Source organism: Lathamus discolor, chromosome 1 (assembly GCF_037157495.1).
Source record: "Lathamus discolor isolate bLatDis1 chromosome 1, bLatDis1.hap1, whole genome shotgun sequence".
NCBI lineage: Eukaryota > Metazoa > Chordata > Aves > Psittaciformes > Psittacidae > Lathamus > Lathamus discolor.
In genome coordinates this window covers 127103216-127120840 of record NC_088884.1, presented here as the reverse complement: position 1 = coordinate 127120840, position 17625 = coordinate 127103216, and the positions used below count along the sequence as shown (strand labels likewise).

The window sequence follows — 17625 nt, the reverse complement described above, 5'->3', positions numbered from 1 at the left end:
TATGCTTTGGGATATTTCAATGAACAGAAAGAATCCAGAAGATCACTGGAATATTTTTAAATTAGATTTGGCATGTGTATTCCGTGAGAAATGTGTGCTTGGCAAAGTGTGGAAAATTCTGGAAATCATAATATTAAGTATACACAGTTCTATCTTTTTTAACTTTTTTTTTTTGTTAGGCACAGTGTTCTTTTTTTCTGTGTATGCATATTTATATATGTTGATATTTACCTATGCTTTGAAATCCGCGTGCTTGTGTTTATTTGCATTATTTCACATTTAAACAAATGCATTTAATGCATCTATTTGAATGTGATACATTGTATACATGTGAGAACATTAATGTTTTAATGTAAGGTACTAAAGACTGAACACATTATGGCTAAGATTTTCTTATTTACAAAAGTTAAGAAATTAAAAGTTGTGGACCCTGCATCATTGTATATACAACTACAAAAGTATGAAAACCAAAATACTAGTCTACACTGCAAAGAAATTAATAAAGAGCTGACATGCTTGCTATAGGGTTCATAATTTTAAATTTCTTATTGTGAGTATATGTAAAATCTCAACCATAACAATAAATTGTTTGTTTGCATTTGATTTATAATTTTAGAGTTTATTATGCATGTTGAAATGTGATTTTGAGAAAGAAGAATCATTCCAAAAAACAAATTAAATAATTAGTAGGATTAAGTTCATACACTGCCAAGCACAATACTTGTTCTTAAACACATTATGAAGATTAAGCCTATTTATACATACATTTATTTTATCTCAGGGAGTCAACTACTTTATGTCCAAGGGCATACTAGATGATTCACCAAAAGAAATAGCTAAGTTTATCTTTTGCACAAGAACACTAAATTGGAAGAAGCTGAGAATCTACCTTGATGAAAGGTAATCTGAATTTCTCTTGAGACATTTCCTATTCACTTTCAATGTACTGCACCATTCAACAATATTTTGCTTGTGTTGATGTAATTTTATAGATGTGTAAATGCAACTAAGTAATGCTGCTGCTAAATCTGAACAGTTACTCAGTTCAAGTATTATTAACTGTAACATTTTATTAAAAACCCTGAAAATACCATCTATAACAAGTAAATATCACATCCTGTGCTTTTTCTGCATTTTTGCAGTTCTGGACATGAATTGTTTTGAAGTTATAGTCAGCATGTAAACTGCACAGGATAATCTTTGCGCTGTATGACATTCAGATTTTATAGATATTTTGCTGCACTTTACCAAGTGATGGTAGCTTTTTAACTAATGTTGAATCATCTATTATTTGGGTGTCTGGTATTTCTTGAATGGAAGTTAACACCCACCAGTAGAGCATCCTCTTGGAGACAGCATGAACTGCATTAGGGAACACTCTCCCTGCTGTAGCATGCTCTTCTACCTCCACAATGCTTTCTCTTGCCCTCCAGGATACCCTCAGGTTGGGGTAGTGCAGTGTCAGGAGACAGGAGCATCAACATGTTTAAGAAAAGTTGAAAGAGGAGGAGAATAATAACAGGAAGAGTAGAGGGACAGCAGTGCTTCCAGGAGGAATCCTCTTCTGCTTTTCATTCTCCTCAGCCTGAACCACTAAAGGAATAAAAGGAGTCATTCTGTAGTGGTATCACCACTGACAGTCCTGTGCCGTGAAACTTCAGATTATCAGTTTTTGTTGGCAATAGAAAAAATACAAACCCGTTTAACAGATGAGATTGCAAGTTAATATTAGCAACCCCTACTGCCATTCATCTTCTCTTCATAAACAGAGTGTAATCAGGCACTAAAAATAAAACTAGGTTTCTAAATGTTGAAACTCCCCTCCTAGTACTGAAATGTTTAACATAAAGGATAAACATCTGAGAATATCCTTTGGTTCACTTCAAATTTACGTCCAAATTTCCTTCAGATGTCTTTTGCACATCTGTTCATGTAGGCTAGTCTGAATCCCTTAGATGTTTCTGTGTTCAGTGGAAAACGCTCGAGAGCATTGCACCCTGATGGACTTAGACTTAAAGGGGTTTTGTGAGCAAATTGTTTAACTTATGCTTGGTTTTAACAAGATACTCCTGTAACGGCTTCTACTTAGGCACCAAAATGTGTGGCACACATGAATCTATTCCCTTTACTTTCTTTTTTAATGGCTTTGTCAGTTTAAAGGAGGTGAAGCCTCTATGTAGACTGTGATTGAATATACATATAAAGAAACTTGGAATTCTGGTTAGTGTGTATTTCTATAGTATTTGGTTACTCTTGTGTCTGAAAAACAGGGGTTTATATTAGCTTGTACTGTTAATGATAATTTTGTTTGCAAAAGCCAAAGCTCATAAGCTATTCTAAAGCTTTCATTTTTATTTTTTAAACATATGTTTTCATACTTAAACAGTTAAAAGAAGCTTCTCTAATTATGTGGGATTTTATTTTACCAGGCGAGATGTTTTGGATGACCTTGTGACGCTGCATAACTTCAGAAATCAGTTCTTGCCAAATGCACTGAGAGAGTTCTTCAGACACATTCATGCTCCTGAGGAGCGTGGGGAGTACCTTGAGACTCTCATAACAAAGTTCTCTCACCGATTCTGTGCTTGTAACCCTGATTTGATGAGAGAGCTTGGCCTTAGCCCTGGTAAGCAAAAAAAAATTTTACTCAGTGGATCAGTTTTTGTACGTCTGGATGTTGTTACTCTTTATGACAGTTTTTAAATCGGTACCTAAACAAGTATTTCTGAAAGTACAAACATGGCTTGGGAGGGTTCCGTATACAGGCATCATCCCACTCGAGATAAAAAAAGACCAAAAACCACCCATACAGATGCTCTTCTTAGAACTAGCTGATAAGTAGATTTTATTTTCTTGTTATCTTTCCTTCATTTTTTTCTGTGCTCAAGCTCTGTACTATCTTGAAGTTCCCTCTTGCAAAGCCTTACACACTTAACATTTTGCCTTGTGGACAGTCTCACAGAAATGAGAGGGGAATTTGGGGCCTCACTGGAGTTAACAAGTATTTATAATTGCTGGGGGTAGCCAGTTTTCAGCAGTGGGACTGCTTACATATTTAAAGATAAGCTTTAGCAGGATGTTGACCCTAGTCTGCAAAACCTTCAAGAATCTGTTTAAATGAATGTGCACAAAGGCCTTGGTAACTTTTGGGTAACATAGAAATGTTAAGAGATTTGTAAATGCTAATTTGGCAATGTGCTGACATTATTACTTTGAAAATTGCTATATTAAATTTTATTTCACTGGGATAACCTTTTGAGGTGTTATATATGTGTGTGTATACATGTGTGCATATATATATAATTATAAGCACAGATGATGAAGACTATAAGGTATGTGGACAGGGAGCAATATTTTTAATGATCACAGTTTCCTTTCAACTTTTTTCTAATTTATTCTCTCTTGTCTAGATGCAGTTTACGTACTGTGTTACTCTTTGATTCTACTTTCCATTGACCTAACAAGCCCTCACGTGAAGAACAAAATGTCAAAGAGGGAATTCATCCGAAATACAAGGCGAGCTGCACAGAATATCAGTGAAGATTTTGTAGGGCACCTTTATGACAACATCTACCTTATTGGCCACGTGGCTGCCTAAAAGCACAATTTCCTAGCACTTAAGATTTGTAATTTTCAAAAACTACATCAATTCAAGAAATTATTTTGTAGAGATGGAGGTTATTTTAGTGCTGGTCATTCTAACCTCTGTATGCAATCAGAGTTTGTGTGTGTAAGTGTGTGTATGTGTAAACTACCTTTTCTATCTGTTTACCATGGGAATAGAAAGAATTGGAGATCTGTTTTTTCATAATTTTTTTAGTTTTGCACAAAACCACAGCCTGAAGCAGACATTTACGAATGTTAAACTGACATTACGGTCTAAGCTGACAAAGTGGTGAATTTGTGCATTAGATCTGCTTGAAAGTTTAATAAGTTCATTCTTTTTAGAATACCATGTAATGTGTATATATTTAACTAAAGAGATTTATAATCATAATTATTTTATTGTAAAATATTTTAACTAAAATTTCTTCTTTTATCTCTTAAATGTTGTACTTCTTTCTTTTGAATTTTTTTACAGTGCTGACTACCTCAGATACATAATTTAGAGGAATATTGGTCTGAATACTTTAATGAAGTTTACTCTAGGAGATAGCAAAACACTTGTAAAATATCTAAGATGATATCTAATACTTCATTGACTAACTTAAATTAGCATATTGCCGATCTGCTATTCACTCAATTTTAAAGATTATAACCGCTATTTTAGATGAATCCTGATGTCATACAGGGACAGCCTAGGGAAATCATGCTGTTTACCTGGAGAGTTTACTTAACCTGTATTGCAGATGCTAGTTATTGGTGACATAGGACAACTACAATTATCTATTCAGCATGGTAAGAAAGGAAAAATTTCAACAGGGAAAGTGGTAGGGGCAGCTAACATGTTTCTGCTTTCAACTGCTTCCCTCAGTCTAGAAGTGTCAATGATGGAAATGCCTAGGCAAATATATACCAGATGACTCGTTGCTAAAGCTGTTAAAAACTGACTGTGCAAGATCAGAGCACTGACTGTGCAGGACTGGAGAGGTGAATTGGACTCAGATACTGAATGACACTTTCTAAGTCTGACATGTAGCTAGGTTTTAAATAGTTCTGGATTTATCAGAATATTTCAAATATGGTCTCAGGTTGTGTTTCACGTTTTCTGAAGTGTGTAGAATATTAATAGTGCAACTGCTGCGCATGTGCAGGGACTGAATAAGGCTTTGCCTGTTTTTTGTTCAGATATCTCGTAGAGCAGTGCTTTTCTTAAATTGTCATACTACGTAGTTGAAATCAGCTGTTCCTGATTATGTTTGTTTACATAATATTCAGCTATCGCTAGCATCTGGATTCATCATGGTAACAAGTATATTTATCCTTTTTCCCTGTCACACCATGAGGTGAGGTAGGAAGATACTCTTAGTTCTGTTTTACAGATTAATCTGATTTTTTTGTGTGTGTGTAGAAAGCCTATGGCAGAGCAAAGGATTGGAAGCAAGTCATATTCCTCATAGACATGCACTTTGCCCACACTGCTGCTTTCCATTTGGCACCTAGGGAGTGTTACATTTGTCTTGGATACCAGAACGATGACAATGACAGCACACATAAGGGCTACATAAATGACAGGGAGGAAACAATGTAGCTACTGCTGCGATTTGAAGTGTTTAATACATTTTGGTTATAGCTCTGGTCCACATGCAAAAATGCACCCAGAAAAAGTTGTGGGGTTTTTATTACTTTACCTTTAATCAAGAGAAAATGCCATTTGCATTTGTAGCATACATAGCCAAAGCCAGGAGCCAGCAGCAGCACAGCTATTTTCCAGACAGGTTTTACAGTGTTCCTCCCCTCTCTTGGGATAACTTCATCCTGTATCATTTCATATATGTCAGGAAGCCCAAGAATGGATTCCGCAGTGGTCAGTTAGTATCAAGCACAAATAAAGATAATATGGTACGGTGTGGAGCTTTGTTTAAGGCACAGGTATCTGGTCCTGTTAAAACACAAAAACAAAACCAAAACAAAACAAGCTGGAAAACTTTTAACATGATCTGTAAAAATAGTGATAAAAGATAAATATCTCTGTGCTCCTTAATGTGATCTTACGGAAACTAGAGAATATGGCTTTCTAGAAAACACTCCTCAGAAGTTACACACTTAACAAGAAGAATTCAGTGAATTTTGAAATTACAACTAATCTTATCAGGAAACATTTTCTTCTCAAACCACAAATGCAGAGTGAGAGTCTCTTCTGACTAATGTTTATGTTAACATTAGTGATACTGGTTTTGATTTTCCATTGATACAAGAGTATGAATTGCTAATTTGCATTTCTCTTAATTTCCAATTACCCTCAGTTCCCATTCTCAAACAGATAGAGAACAAAGCCTCCAGGCAGACAGAACATGTTTTTTCTGGAATATCTGAGTACATCTATTAGCAAGGTTTAGAAAGCTTCAGGGCCAGTGTAACAGCCAAGAAAATAAATTAGAAGCAGGATGATATGGTTAAAGTTTCCATAAGACACAAGTCCAGGGGAAGAGAAAAAAACAAAACAAAACCCTAATCACATACAGATAACTGCATCTGATCTTCACAATAGGATTTTGAACTGTTAGATGGTTAGCACCCAACTCATGGTGTACTTTATGTTACTAACTCAGAGTGGAACAGAAAACAGTAAGCACAACATGCCAAGTGTGAATTCCCTTAGGGGTAACCAAGAAACAAAAAATTACAAGAGACATGTCTTCTGTCATCTTTTCTTTTTAAATTTGAGGCTTTCTTGTGGCAGAGAAGTAATCTTTTTCATTTTAAGAATGTAGACGTTGCATGATGTTAGGCCATTTTTTGTCTTAAAAAAAAAAAAAAAAAAAAGGCAAGCGTAACAATACTCCCATAAAGTGAGAAAGATAAAGTTTGAATTCTCTTCGTCATCCTCTAAAACCCCTCTAGCAACCCAAGTTTTGGGCTGTGTCTTCTTCAATGAACTATTAGTACCTCCACATACATTTAAAAGAAAACAGATACTTCATTGATCCAGGTGTCACTAGATTATGCGATGTGGAAGTAGCTACTTAATAAAACACTTCAGAAGACCTAGGATAAAGGATACCAAGCGTAATTACATGAGCAGGATCATACTCATAGCTGTGAAGTGATTCCTGAGTTACTGTGATTCTACCACTGCTTGTCCTTTGAACTTTGGCCATGGGATGTTGCCTTCATGCTGGTTGTACACAGGACTGAAGGAAGAAATGAGCCTGCAGCCCATCCCTCTGCAAACACCAGTTATTATGGTCCTAGAAGACACTAAAGTTGTACACTGAATGACTGTTTCTGAAATGTTGCTAACTTTAGTGTATCCAGATGTGACAGAAAGACAACAGTTCCTTGTTCATGCAGGGGAAGTGAGTGTACCTATGTCCATATACAGTGTCACATATTACAGATCATTTTTGCCTGTATTAAATTCTGAGGCTCTCATTGCATTTATTCAAGGAATACAGCATATATTGCATATTCACATGGTTTAGTTATAGACAGTGTCTCATACTCTTCATTTTCTCAAAACTTTTTCTCTCTTAAATACTTTCCATACTCTAAACAACAGATTTATTCAACTTTGACTTTTTTAAATAAATCAAAGCTGCTTCAACATACAAAAGCCCAAGCAATTGTATGTGAGAGACACGTTTGTCAATTTTGAAGTGGGCAAGAAATTTGCATTCTGGGAAAAAAAAAAATCAAAACAGTTTGTTCTCTTAAACCTTTCCCTCCCACCCCCCACACTGGAAAAAGAAAAATTACAAACAGTTTCAAACAACAGATTTAGGAAAATAAACTGTCTAGCTGGGCAAATAAATGTTACTATTTCCTCATCAGTATACACCAGTTTATTGATGTTCTTTACATAAACAACTTTATCAACAGGAATTGCTCTTTTTGAAGCGGTAATAGTTTTGTTCTCTCTGTAAGGCTGTCATTGTGCAATCTGATATTTTTATAGTTTGGATTTTAGAAAACAACTATTAAATTATTTTAAGTACTTAAGCAAAATTGAGATATACCTACTTGATCATGTTAAAATGTCAAAATAGCAGCATTAAGTATTTAGAAAAGCCAGATTTAGTTGTATTCTATTGGATTGGGATTTTTTTTCCTTTCACATATTTCATGTAAGCATCAAAACTAATAAACATTAAGGCTGATGACTTGTTCTCTGCCATTGTAAAATCTACCACTCTAATCTCAAAAGCACTATTAAAATGGACAAAGAACAGACTTAAAGGATTTCCTGTGTCTCCCATAGGCACATTATGGTTTCATTTTGCCTTAAAGAGAAATAATATACAAACTTTTATAATCTACATATAATAGTGATTTTAGTAAGATAAAATTTTATGTGAGCTTCTAATATTATTTATCAGATGTTAAAAGTTAAAACTTACCATACAGTCTGTGTAATTAAATCATAACCAGATAGCTAGGATTAATTACAGAAATGAACATGTAAGTAAAAAGCTTCAGAGAGATCACATTGCTCCTTCATCAGTTCAGTGCTTTTGCTGACAATGATGTTAGTAAATTTGCAGTTTTCCTTTCTTATTCATATAAACAAGCTTAGAAAAGAGATGGATTAGAAGATATTTACACAGAATACTTCCATTTCGTATGTGAATTTTTCTTGAGTTAAAAATGAACTTTCTGTATTTGCTTTATAATTTTAAAAGGCAAAAAAATGCAATTCATTGAAAGATGGAAGAGGCTCTGATTTTCATATGTGGTTCACTTGTAGCACCTCATACCGAAAACAAGCAAAAAGCTCTTTTCAGATTCCTAGCAATCCAATGCATCATTTTTTAAGCTTAAAAATACTACTTATTGAATATGTGTACATGACAGAAATCAAGCATATTTATGTGAAAACAACATGGTCAGGATACCAGTTCTTTTCAGAGAGAATACTCATTTGTGAAAGTTAGCTTTCTTCTTGGCAGCATTGGAGAGGAATGTTGGATTTAATTTAAAATGATTAATGAGATTTTGTCAGACTCCCTGCCTTTACCACCACTGCAGTTTGTCAGCACAACAACCTGGGAAACCCGGACGCCACTCTGTCGCCCAAAACAGCTTTCCAGGAAAAAATAAACCTGAGTAACTAGTGCCGGGTACATGTCAGTGCTATTGTCTTTCAGCTGTTGAAAGTTTAACTCTAAGTTCAGACATTTACACGTTCTGAGGAAGTGAACCTCATTCATTATTTCAGTAGTCTGGTTTTGACAGTGAATGCCAGTATAAAATGAACATTTCAGAGCAGGCATAGCCTTTATTATTAGCCTTGTGGCAAATCCTATCATACATGCAGATGAGAAATTCTTTAAGAGGAAAAAGAATAGCAAAGCTTGTCCAGGTAAGCTTTTTCTGGAGAAAGACCACCTATGCAACCTGTCTCATTTTTGGCTGCATTCCATTAAGAGAATCTCATTGTCCAAGCCCTACACCCATGGGTAGGCTGCCAGGTGGCAAGGAATGCTCTGTTGGACTCAAGGTGAACACATCTGTGTGCACACATATGCTAATAGCCAGCCCCCAACAAGTTCACAATACTTTTCATATGTAACAGTAACATAAGCAAATGAGCAGTTCTTTTGAAATGTAAGGTAGATACTGAAAATTATTTACGATTTGTCTGTTTCACTTTCCTTGTGGGATTTTATTCTGTTGGGCTACAGCTTGAGCATTGTGATCTTCTGACACATGAAATATACGAAAAATGAAGACTTTCATTTCAAAAGCAGCCTTCGCCTTCCAGGGAAACATATGTCTTCCTGGGCTGTGCCGGTCTTTCTGCAGTCACATAACCCTGTATCAACAAACTGACCTTTCCTTCACTCCTGTAGACCCATTTACACATAGTTTTATCTACTAAGTCAGCAGGCTGAGAATCCTGTGAGGCTTCACAGGGGTATACATGGTGAAAAGGACTTTGTACTGGTTTGCTGCACCACACAAACCAGTCCTCATGGGGCATGATGCCACAGGTATCATGATTTTGCATGACTTCTTTTATCTTAGCTGTTTCTTACATGTGAAAAGTATTTTCACAACTGCTGTTTCCCCATCTTCACTCCAGTCTAATTGCTGTAATTACATGTAACACAATTGAATCAAAATATATTTTTATACTGAGACCTTAAGCTTGCTTGCCTTCTGCAGCATTAATCACCTGCATGACAAAACAAACAAGGAAATCACAGAACTGCTTTAGGAGTGCTAGAGAAGTGCATCTCTCAGCGTGCTGCTTGGTGACAATCAAGATCCTGCATTTTTTCTTATTTCCACTTAGGAATTTATATCAATAAATGTATTTGTTACTGTTCCTTTCTGTCTAAAGTCTGACAGTATCTTTTCTGATTTGTACTAGAAAAAGATAGTTTTGTTGGTCTGTTGGGTTTGAGAATTTTTATTCCCCTAGCATAACAGCAAAATTTACAGTAGATACACAACATTCAGCTAGCACAGTAAAAATGTGGTTTAAAAATACTTCAATTTTTTTCCCCTATAAATAAAGTTTGGATATGTAGTAAAATAGAGAAGTAACATGATTAGTAATCAGCTTTTGTTAAAACTTTTTTCAGCTTTATTAAATCTATTCATATATTATTTCCTTTTCTTTATATTAATTGTTCACAATGTACATTGTGCTGCATAACACATGCTGAAAACCACAGCATAAAGGCCTAGTTTGAAGATTTAAATGGTACATTGTGCTGAATTCCTGTATAAAGTAGAATTTATTTAAAATCATAAAGTCCCTGAAATGTCTTGAGAATTCTTTTGAATAAGTAATATTCTTTAATATTAAATTTAAATAATAAAATTTATGGTCTGGGTATAAAGATGCAAATTGGTAAAAGGGGGAGAAAGCCAAAGGAAGATAATTTTCTTTGATAAGACTTTTCATTGAAACTAAAATTTTGTTAGTTTCGATGCAGATTGAGACAGAAGTTTTGAAGAGGTGAGATCAGCAGTTTCTGTAATCAGATACCTGGTCCCAGTCATATTTGTACCTTATCCTCCCTCTTCCCTAAAGCAGTAACATAACAACCTTCCTGCCCTGCCCAGCAAGTCTGCTCCTCAACACAGCTGTCCGCAGTGAGGCTGAACAGTCTTCCTTTGATGCCTACTCTTCTCTTCCACCCAGTTAGAAAATGGACTGTGTGTAATCTTGTTACTGTTAAAATATAAAGTGTTCTCTGTAATTTCTTAACGCTGGTTAAATATCAGAAACAAAATATATTAGTAGTTAGGATGTACTCTCAGTGAGTGCTGATATCTTTTAAGGACAGTGAGTTGTTCTATTTTATAAAAGAAATAAAAAAGGAAGCCCACGTTGCAAGTTATACAGCATTATGTCAATAACTTCAATCTATCTCCTGATTTTTCCAAACTTATCCTTAAATTAATTTCACAAATGTTGATTAATGATCTTTAGTCTATTTTAGAAGCTGTTCACTACATACTTGAACTAAGCAGAATTTTACATAGAGAATGAGAGTACACTCAGAGAGACTTGTCTGCGTTATCCTTGCAACACACCTAACAAGATGCAACCTAGTAAAATTCTGGCCCCACCATTATCAAAAGCAAATCTGTAATTCAAAGAAGTAGGGTCAGGATGTCATTATGGTCTGGAACAAGCAAAAGATTAGGAGTATGTTTAATGCCTAACCCTATGACAGCCCTCTCTTTAAGCTGGTAGCACTGTGATTCCAATTCCTACATAGTATTCTCAAATCTTTTCTGATAACCTGTGCTCAGTAAGAAGAGAAACAAAAGCAGGGTGAATTTCTGGAGACTTTATGCTTACTACAAGTCAAAAAGCATTTAACCTCAGATAAAAAAGAAACAGTAAATAAATAAATAAATAAATAAATAAATATGTCCATGATGCATAGTAGATCTGTAAAATATTTTTTTGTTTACAGTACAGAGTTGCACCTGTACAGGCATAGAAGAATATTGGTCTAAACAAAAAGGTGTGTCAGTTTCAGTAAATTATGATCTAATTTTCTCAAGCAGAGGATAAAGTGCCTTTTTGATTTTGCCCACTTTGTAGCCAGGTCTCAGGTTATGGGTGTACCACATAATCTAGCAAAGGAGAATTTGTGTGTTCATAGGCTGATTAATAGTAACCTGTCTGCTCTGGCTGGCACTTCTCACAAACAGCCTTTGGTGAGTCAGTAGCAGTGTTTGTAGAAGCAAGATCTTTCAGGAAGAGATGTGTCACCTGCCATATCACAAAGTTTAGAAGGTGTGCTCAAAGGCTGAAGAAAGCCAGGTTGGGTGGAGTTTTTATCCTGTGGGTCAGGTATATGTATTGTGTACTTCTCACCCCCTTTCCTCCTTTTGCACTTTCTTCATTTCCAAAAAGGCTTGTTTATGTAACTCTTAACAACCATTTATCAAGGATGGGGTGGGAGGGGTGGTGGTGGTGGTGGTGAGGGTTGGGGGAGCAGGAGAAGTGTTGGGGCAGGGAAGGGAAGGAAGATTGTGAATCTTTGGGGTAAAAAAATATTGCATGAAATTTCAGAGCTTTTCTGTAACATTAAAATATTATTTCTGTGGTTAACAAAAATCTTTGTGAGTAAAAACTGTGAGCTTCACGTGAGTCCAAACTGATCCACTGATACCTGAAAGCGGAAGAGTCACATTACAATTGCTACCTCAGAAAGTTAAAATGTGGAGCTAAGTGTTATCACGCTCACAAAAATATCACATCAAAGTATTAAATATTTACAGAATCTTCATCTATTATTTTATTTTTACTTATTTCATGTACAATTTTAACTGGAAACTGTCAATTAATACTTTTATCCCTCATTGTGTCAGTCTTATCTACCACAGATCAAGACAAGTTTCTGTGAAGGGTTTCCATAATACATTGCTATGGAAATTAGTACATCAGGTTCATAAGAATAAAGCTTTGACCAGTGAAGCTGTCACTTAAATGGTGTTAAATATAAACTGTTGTATAAAAATGAAAAGTGAGCCAGTGATCCAGTCCATTTTAAACACAAGTCCTCCCAGGGAACATCTTAGATGTAAACAGATGAATAACCCAATCCGTATTCTGCTGAGATTACACATCTTTAAATATGTTCCTTTAAATTGCAGAGAAGACAATGAAACCAATTTCCCGTACTATTTATGTCTGTAAGACCCAGCCATCTTGGAAGGGCAGCATTAAAAGCTGCTCTCCTGACATGAGTAGTATTTGTCTCAGGCTCCTTATATGACTTGTTTTAACAGACAACAACCATGAAGGGAAAGTGAGTTTAATACCGAGTTTATTCTTGATAAGAAAACTTCCAGAACAAATGCAGTTAACTGCAGCAAAAGAAAAACATGCATGACAATGGCTCCATAGAGGCAATGCAGCAACAAGGTCTTTGCTAAACAAAACCATCACTCCAATCCCCAGTTTTACAAGCTTGTTTGCCAGGTTTCACCAGCTGGTAAAAGCTCACTTGGTACTCCCTCCCAAAGCACAGCTGCTGCTCCCTGGCATCATTCCCCCACCAGGCCAAAGCAGTGCAGGCCTTTACTTCATACTCACTATCCAGAAGAAAGGGCCACAGTTTCAGATTACAGCAACGTAAAAACAACAACCCACCATTTCTGCAGCACCAGCCACTTCCCTCTTTCAGTAAAACTTGTAATTTTTCTCCTACCTTGCTATGTAACTATTTTCTCTGCATTACTTGAATGTTTCAGATCTGCTGTGCTCCTTGCAGTATTGATTCCTTGTTCACACATCTCCTCCTGCAAGCAAGAGACTCAGTGTCAGAAAGAGAAGGCACAAATTCCACACTAGGTAGAGCTCTTATTATCAAAAGAGCACTAAAAAAATAAATAAAAAAATACAGTGCATTTGCAAAGACCTATCCCTCGTTACAAATATGTTTCAAATTAAAGTAAGACTAGATATGGCTGCAACATAAAGAACACTTTGCAGAGTAGAAAATCTGGTAAACTTATGTCTTTTCCAGATATATCTATTGCATTGTATTTTAAAATTACCAGGTTTCATGTTTTTCAGCCACATATTCTTGAAATTGTGTTCCCGACTGTTAGTATAATGTGTGTGTGTGGGGGGGAAGGGGTGTTAATTTTTTAAAAGTCTTCTACTTACTTAGACACTTTTTTTTTCCTTTCTCTCTTCTAACATCTCGCTTGCTGGTAAAACATACAACATAACCTAACTTCCTAACAAGACTGCCCACTTCTTCAGTGTGATTTCATGACTTCATCAGGACCTTTCTAGATACAGCAAGGGAGAGGTGTCAATACTACAAAGTTGACAGCGTTTATATGTATATATTTATGCCTTGTATATATCCTAGGCTCCTGGTTTGCTTGCTTGCCAGTATGATTGATTGACTGCATCCCGAAAGATGTTTATAACAACCTGCAAGTCCTGTATTTGTGCAGATCTGCAAACGCCCGAAGAAAACCAGGGGCCCAGTAAGCTCCCTGTTGGCTCCGTTCCTGCAGCCTCAGATAGGAGCGTTGTTCCGGGGGTGCTTATAACTAACACCGCCCATGAGCTGCCCTTCTTCCTTCGCCCCCGCCCCTCCCTGATCTTCAGGGCAGCCCCCGCAGCCGAGGGTATTTGCGCGGCTGCGCCGCAGCTAAGCGGCTCTCGGGGACTGCGGGGCCGAGCCGGGAAAACTAACTAGCGTGTCTATGCTCCGGCTCCGGGGACAGTGGGGTCCTGAGCTTTCCTCTCTGTTTCAGGGGCGTCCTCTGTCATCACAGGGTGGCAACCGGGTCACTTTGCAGACACGCCACTGAGAGATAGTAGAATATAAAATATAAAATAACAAATAAATCCGTCCACAGATTAAGAGCCTTACTCCAATTCAAAGCACCAGGCTGGGCTTTGCTCCACCTGCCAGGGTTCAGGGCCGGGAGGATCCCCCTGCCTTAACCCTCCCCGTTCCCGGGGGTCTTTTCCATGTGGATCCCATTATCATCATTTGCTCCTAGTATAAAGGGGATTAAAGCGATTAGAAAGAAAACAATTAAATGATCTTTCCATTTACCTTTTCATGACGGTTGCAAGCGGAAAGGGAGACGGGCTTTTACCTGGAGTAACCGAGATAGGGTTTGTGATTCCTTTTAGAAGGGGTTTATTTTTAAAGGAAAGGAAGGAAGGGGACCCTTGCAACTTGTCAACTGTTTTTCCAAACACTATATTAATGCTGGCCAGACCTTTGTCGTATGTAACGTGACCCTACTGTTTTCCAACCTGTAATCGTTTGTTAACTCTCAGCGTTGAATAATGAAAGCAAAACAAAATCCCAAAATTCTCAGATGCTTTGGAGTGGGTTTTGTGTTGTTCTGGAGTGGAAAGGTAGACAAAAAGGGGGCTGTTTGGTTAGCAGGAAGGAGGGCTGTGTTTTGCTTTGGGTTTTTTCCTATGACAAGCAAAATCCCGGTATTTCAGCATTAGAACAAAGCCATAATCCTGACGAAAGGATTTAAACATTTTAACAGACGGATTTTAATCTAATGATGGGGATAATCTTTCTTCAGTCTCTTCCTTTCCAAAGGAAAGTGCTCTGAACGAGCGGCAATCCCCCTTGTACCCATACGCTCCCACTCGCGCTACAGCCAAGCGTTCATGTAAGTATCGTTATGAACCCGTATTTCAGTCTTTGCTGTTTTCGTTTGCACGGATCCAGCGAAAGAGTTTAGAACCATGTCCACGGAAAAGTAACATTTCTGAAGGTTAATTAGCCACGCCACAAGCGCCTTCGCTTTTTCTTTCCTTTTTATTTTTAAGTCACGTTAACATTAAAGAGAGTATGAACCTACAGGGGCCCACCCGGGGAAATTCGCGCGGTGGATTTACAATTGCACGGATGGAGCCTCCCCAGGGACTACAGGAGCTGCGCCCATTATTCGCCCCACCACACGCCGGTGGTGCCCCCCCTTCCCGGGTCCCCGCCCAGCCGTCGGGGCGGGCTGGGGGCGGTGGGACCGACCGCGCCGGCACCGCCTCCCCCTCCAGCTTCGTTCCGACTCCGCTCTGCTGCTGCCCGCAGACCCGGAATCACCGAGACCCGTCTCTTGAGTTCTGAATGGGCACAGTCGGAGGCATAACCCTCCCCTGTCCGCTTCACAGCTGAGTGGCACCGACCTAAACTCCAGTGTTACACCCCCCCCCCCCCCAAAAGCTCCATTGGTGGTAGTGGAGGAGGAAGATGAGCCGGAGACATTCAGAAAATTAGAAGTGTACAGTCGTAATGCCTCTGCTACCTGAAAGCACAACGCCAGAGCGGATAATTCCGTAAGCTAATCACTCAGTTTGACAACAAGCAGATCAAAAAGAGAATTTCGTAGGAAGAACGTCAGGATCTGCAGGGGGGAGAAAACTCCCTGCACATGCGAAAACCCCGACAGCAATGGTGTGGGTGCTTGGCTCCCAGCGGCTCCGGGCGTGCCGGCTGCCCACGGGCACACCTCGGCTTGGTCGGCTTCAAAAGCTTCTTCTAAACTGAAAAATTGCTGTTATTTTAAATAGTAGATATTTCAGGGTGAAAAATAAGTATGAAAGTTCCTTTGATTCAGCGAGGAGTGCAAATCCCGTTTGTTGTCAGAAGTTCATTTTCAGCTACTAGAGAAGTTACTGACTAAATATTTTTCTTTCCTCTATAAAAGTTATTGCCCTGCTTTCATAGTTACTACCAACTTTATTCGGCAAACCGAAGCCTAAATCCCGGCATTCATGTGGCAGTAACTCCTTTAATAAATACTTGTCATTACCGCGCAGTGCCCCTTGCCCGTGGGTCCCCTCCACAAGCCAGGCAGTGTGATTTCTACACGCCGAAGGGGTCATTAATACCAAACCCGCGGGTGCGAGCCGCTCCTCCATCACCAATAAAATCTTTACAGCCGCGAAAAGTGCTCCGAGAGTGTCTTTGGAGAGCCTGCTTTTCCGCGGGCGTGCCTGAGCGCGGTTTTCTCTAATGCCCCCTTTCCTGATCCTGTTGCCTGGTTTGCAGTTTATGGACGCTAAAAGCTGCCGCATGCGGGGAGGGGAGAGGCAGGGCGTGGAGCAGGTGCCGCTCCGCGCAATTTTTATCTTTCTCCGCTTTAATGCGAAATAGACAAACCCTCGGCTTTACTCCCACCTCCCCCGTGGTGCGAGCGCAGGGAGCGCCGGAGACGCAATGCCTTCCCCCGTGGCATCGGCCAGCAAAGGGTGCGCTTGGCTGTACAGCGCTCCTTCTCTCACGTCAGTATCTCCGCCGGCGCGCAGCTGCCGCGGGGCTGGCGCGAAGACAGAGAGTAAAGCGGGGCGAGGGGGCTGCTGGACAAAACGCCTTACAGCTCCGGACTGTCCCCTTCCCACGCCCGCCGGCGCGGAGCCCGCTGTGTCCGCCACCCTGCATAGGGCAGGCAGCTCCCGGGGACCAACGTGAGGAAATGCCGAGAGGAGCGGAAAGGAGAAAGAGGGGAAGAAACAACCGAACCAAACGAACAAACTTCAAACCACCACCGAAAAACCCCCCAGCCTACAGCGGCCAAATCAGGTTTACCTTTCACGGCCGGAGGGATGCAATAACTCTCCCTTCTGTCGGGACGGGCTCCCCTCAGAGGTCCGCCGTCCCCTCCGGTAGCCGCTCTGTCTGCCGCCTAGAATGACACACCAACGCGGTAACACGCCGCAGCTCCCCCACGGCCCGGGCACGGCGCCTCACAGCCGTGCCCATGGCGGGGACACCACCACCCATCCCTCCATATAAGGCTCTCCGGGAAAGCCCTGGAGGACCGGCCCGTGCCGAACATCGTCCCCGCCGCTTCAGGCCGCCCCACCCGCCTTACACGAGGAAAACCTCCTTCTCCAACAATAGTACCCTGGAGGTTTCGGTGGGTTTGGTTTTATTTCTGAGGGGGTGTTCTTAGGCTCAGACCCTCCGACGTGCTGGGAAAAAGCCGCCCACTCATCGGGGGCTCCCCGGACACTGAGGCGCGGGTCAGCCCCTCGGCCGCAGCCCTCTC

The 17625-nt window shown here is 39.5% G+C and overlaps 1 protein-coding gene and 1 long non-coding RNA gene across 3 annotated transcripts in view; one reads left to right on the top strand and one right to left on the bottom strand.

Moving 5' to 3' along the window:
• FBXO8 (F-box protein 8) overlaps positions 1–7760 on the top strand; it is a 22399-nt gene extending 14639 nt beyond the window's left edge. For both annotated transcript variants that reach the window (XM_065694669.1, XM_065694678.1), the window contains exons 4-6: positions 782–900; positions 2430–2626; positions 3411–7760. In XM_065694669.1, the coding sequence (XP_065550741.1) occupies positions 782–900; positions 2430–2626; positions 3411–3598 (504 nt within the window). In that variant the 3' untranslated portion in view covers positions 3599–7760. The remainder of the gene's footprint in view (positions 1–781; positions 901–2429; positions 2627–3410) is intronic.
• Positions 5080–17625, bottom strand: LOC136021955 (uncharacterized). Its single transcript, XR_010615948.1, has 3 exons — positions 17163–17625; positions 13287–13377; positions 5080–5542 (listed from the first exon to the last, which is right to left on the bottom strand). It is a non-coding gene; the product is annotated as an uncharacterized LOC136021955 (long non-coding RNA).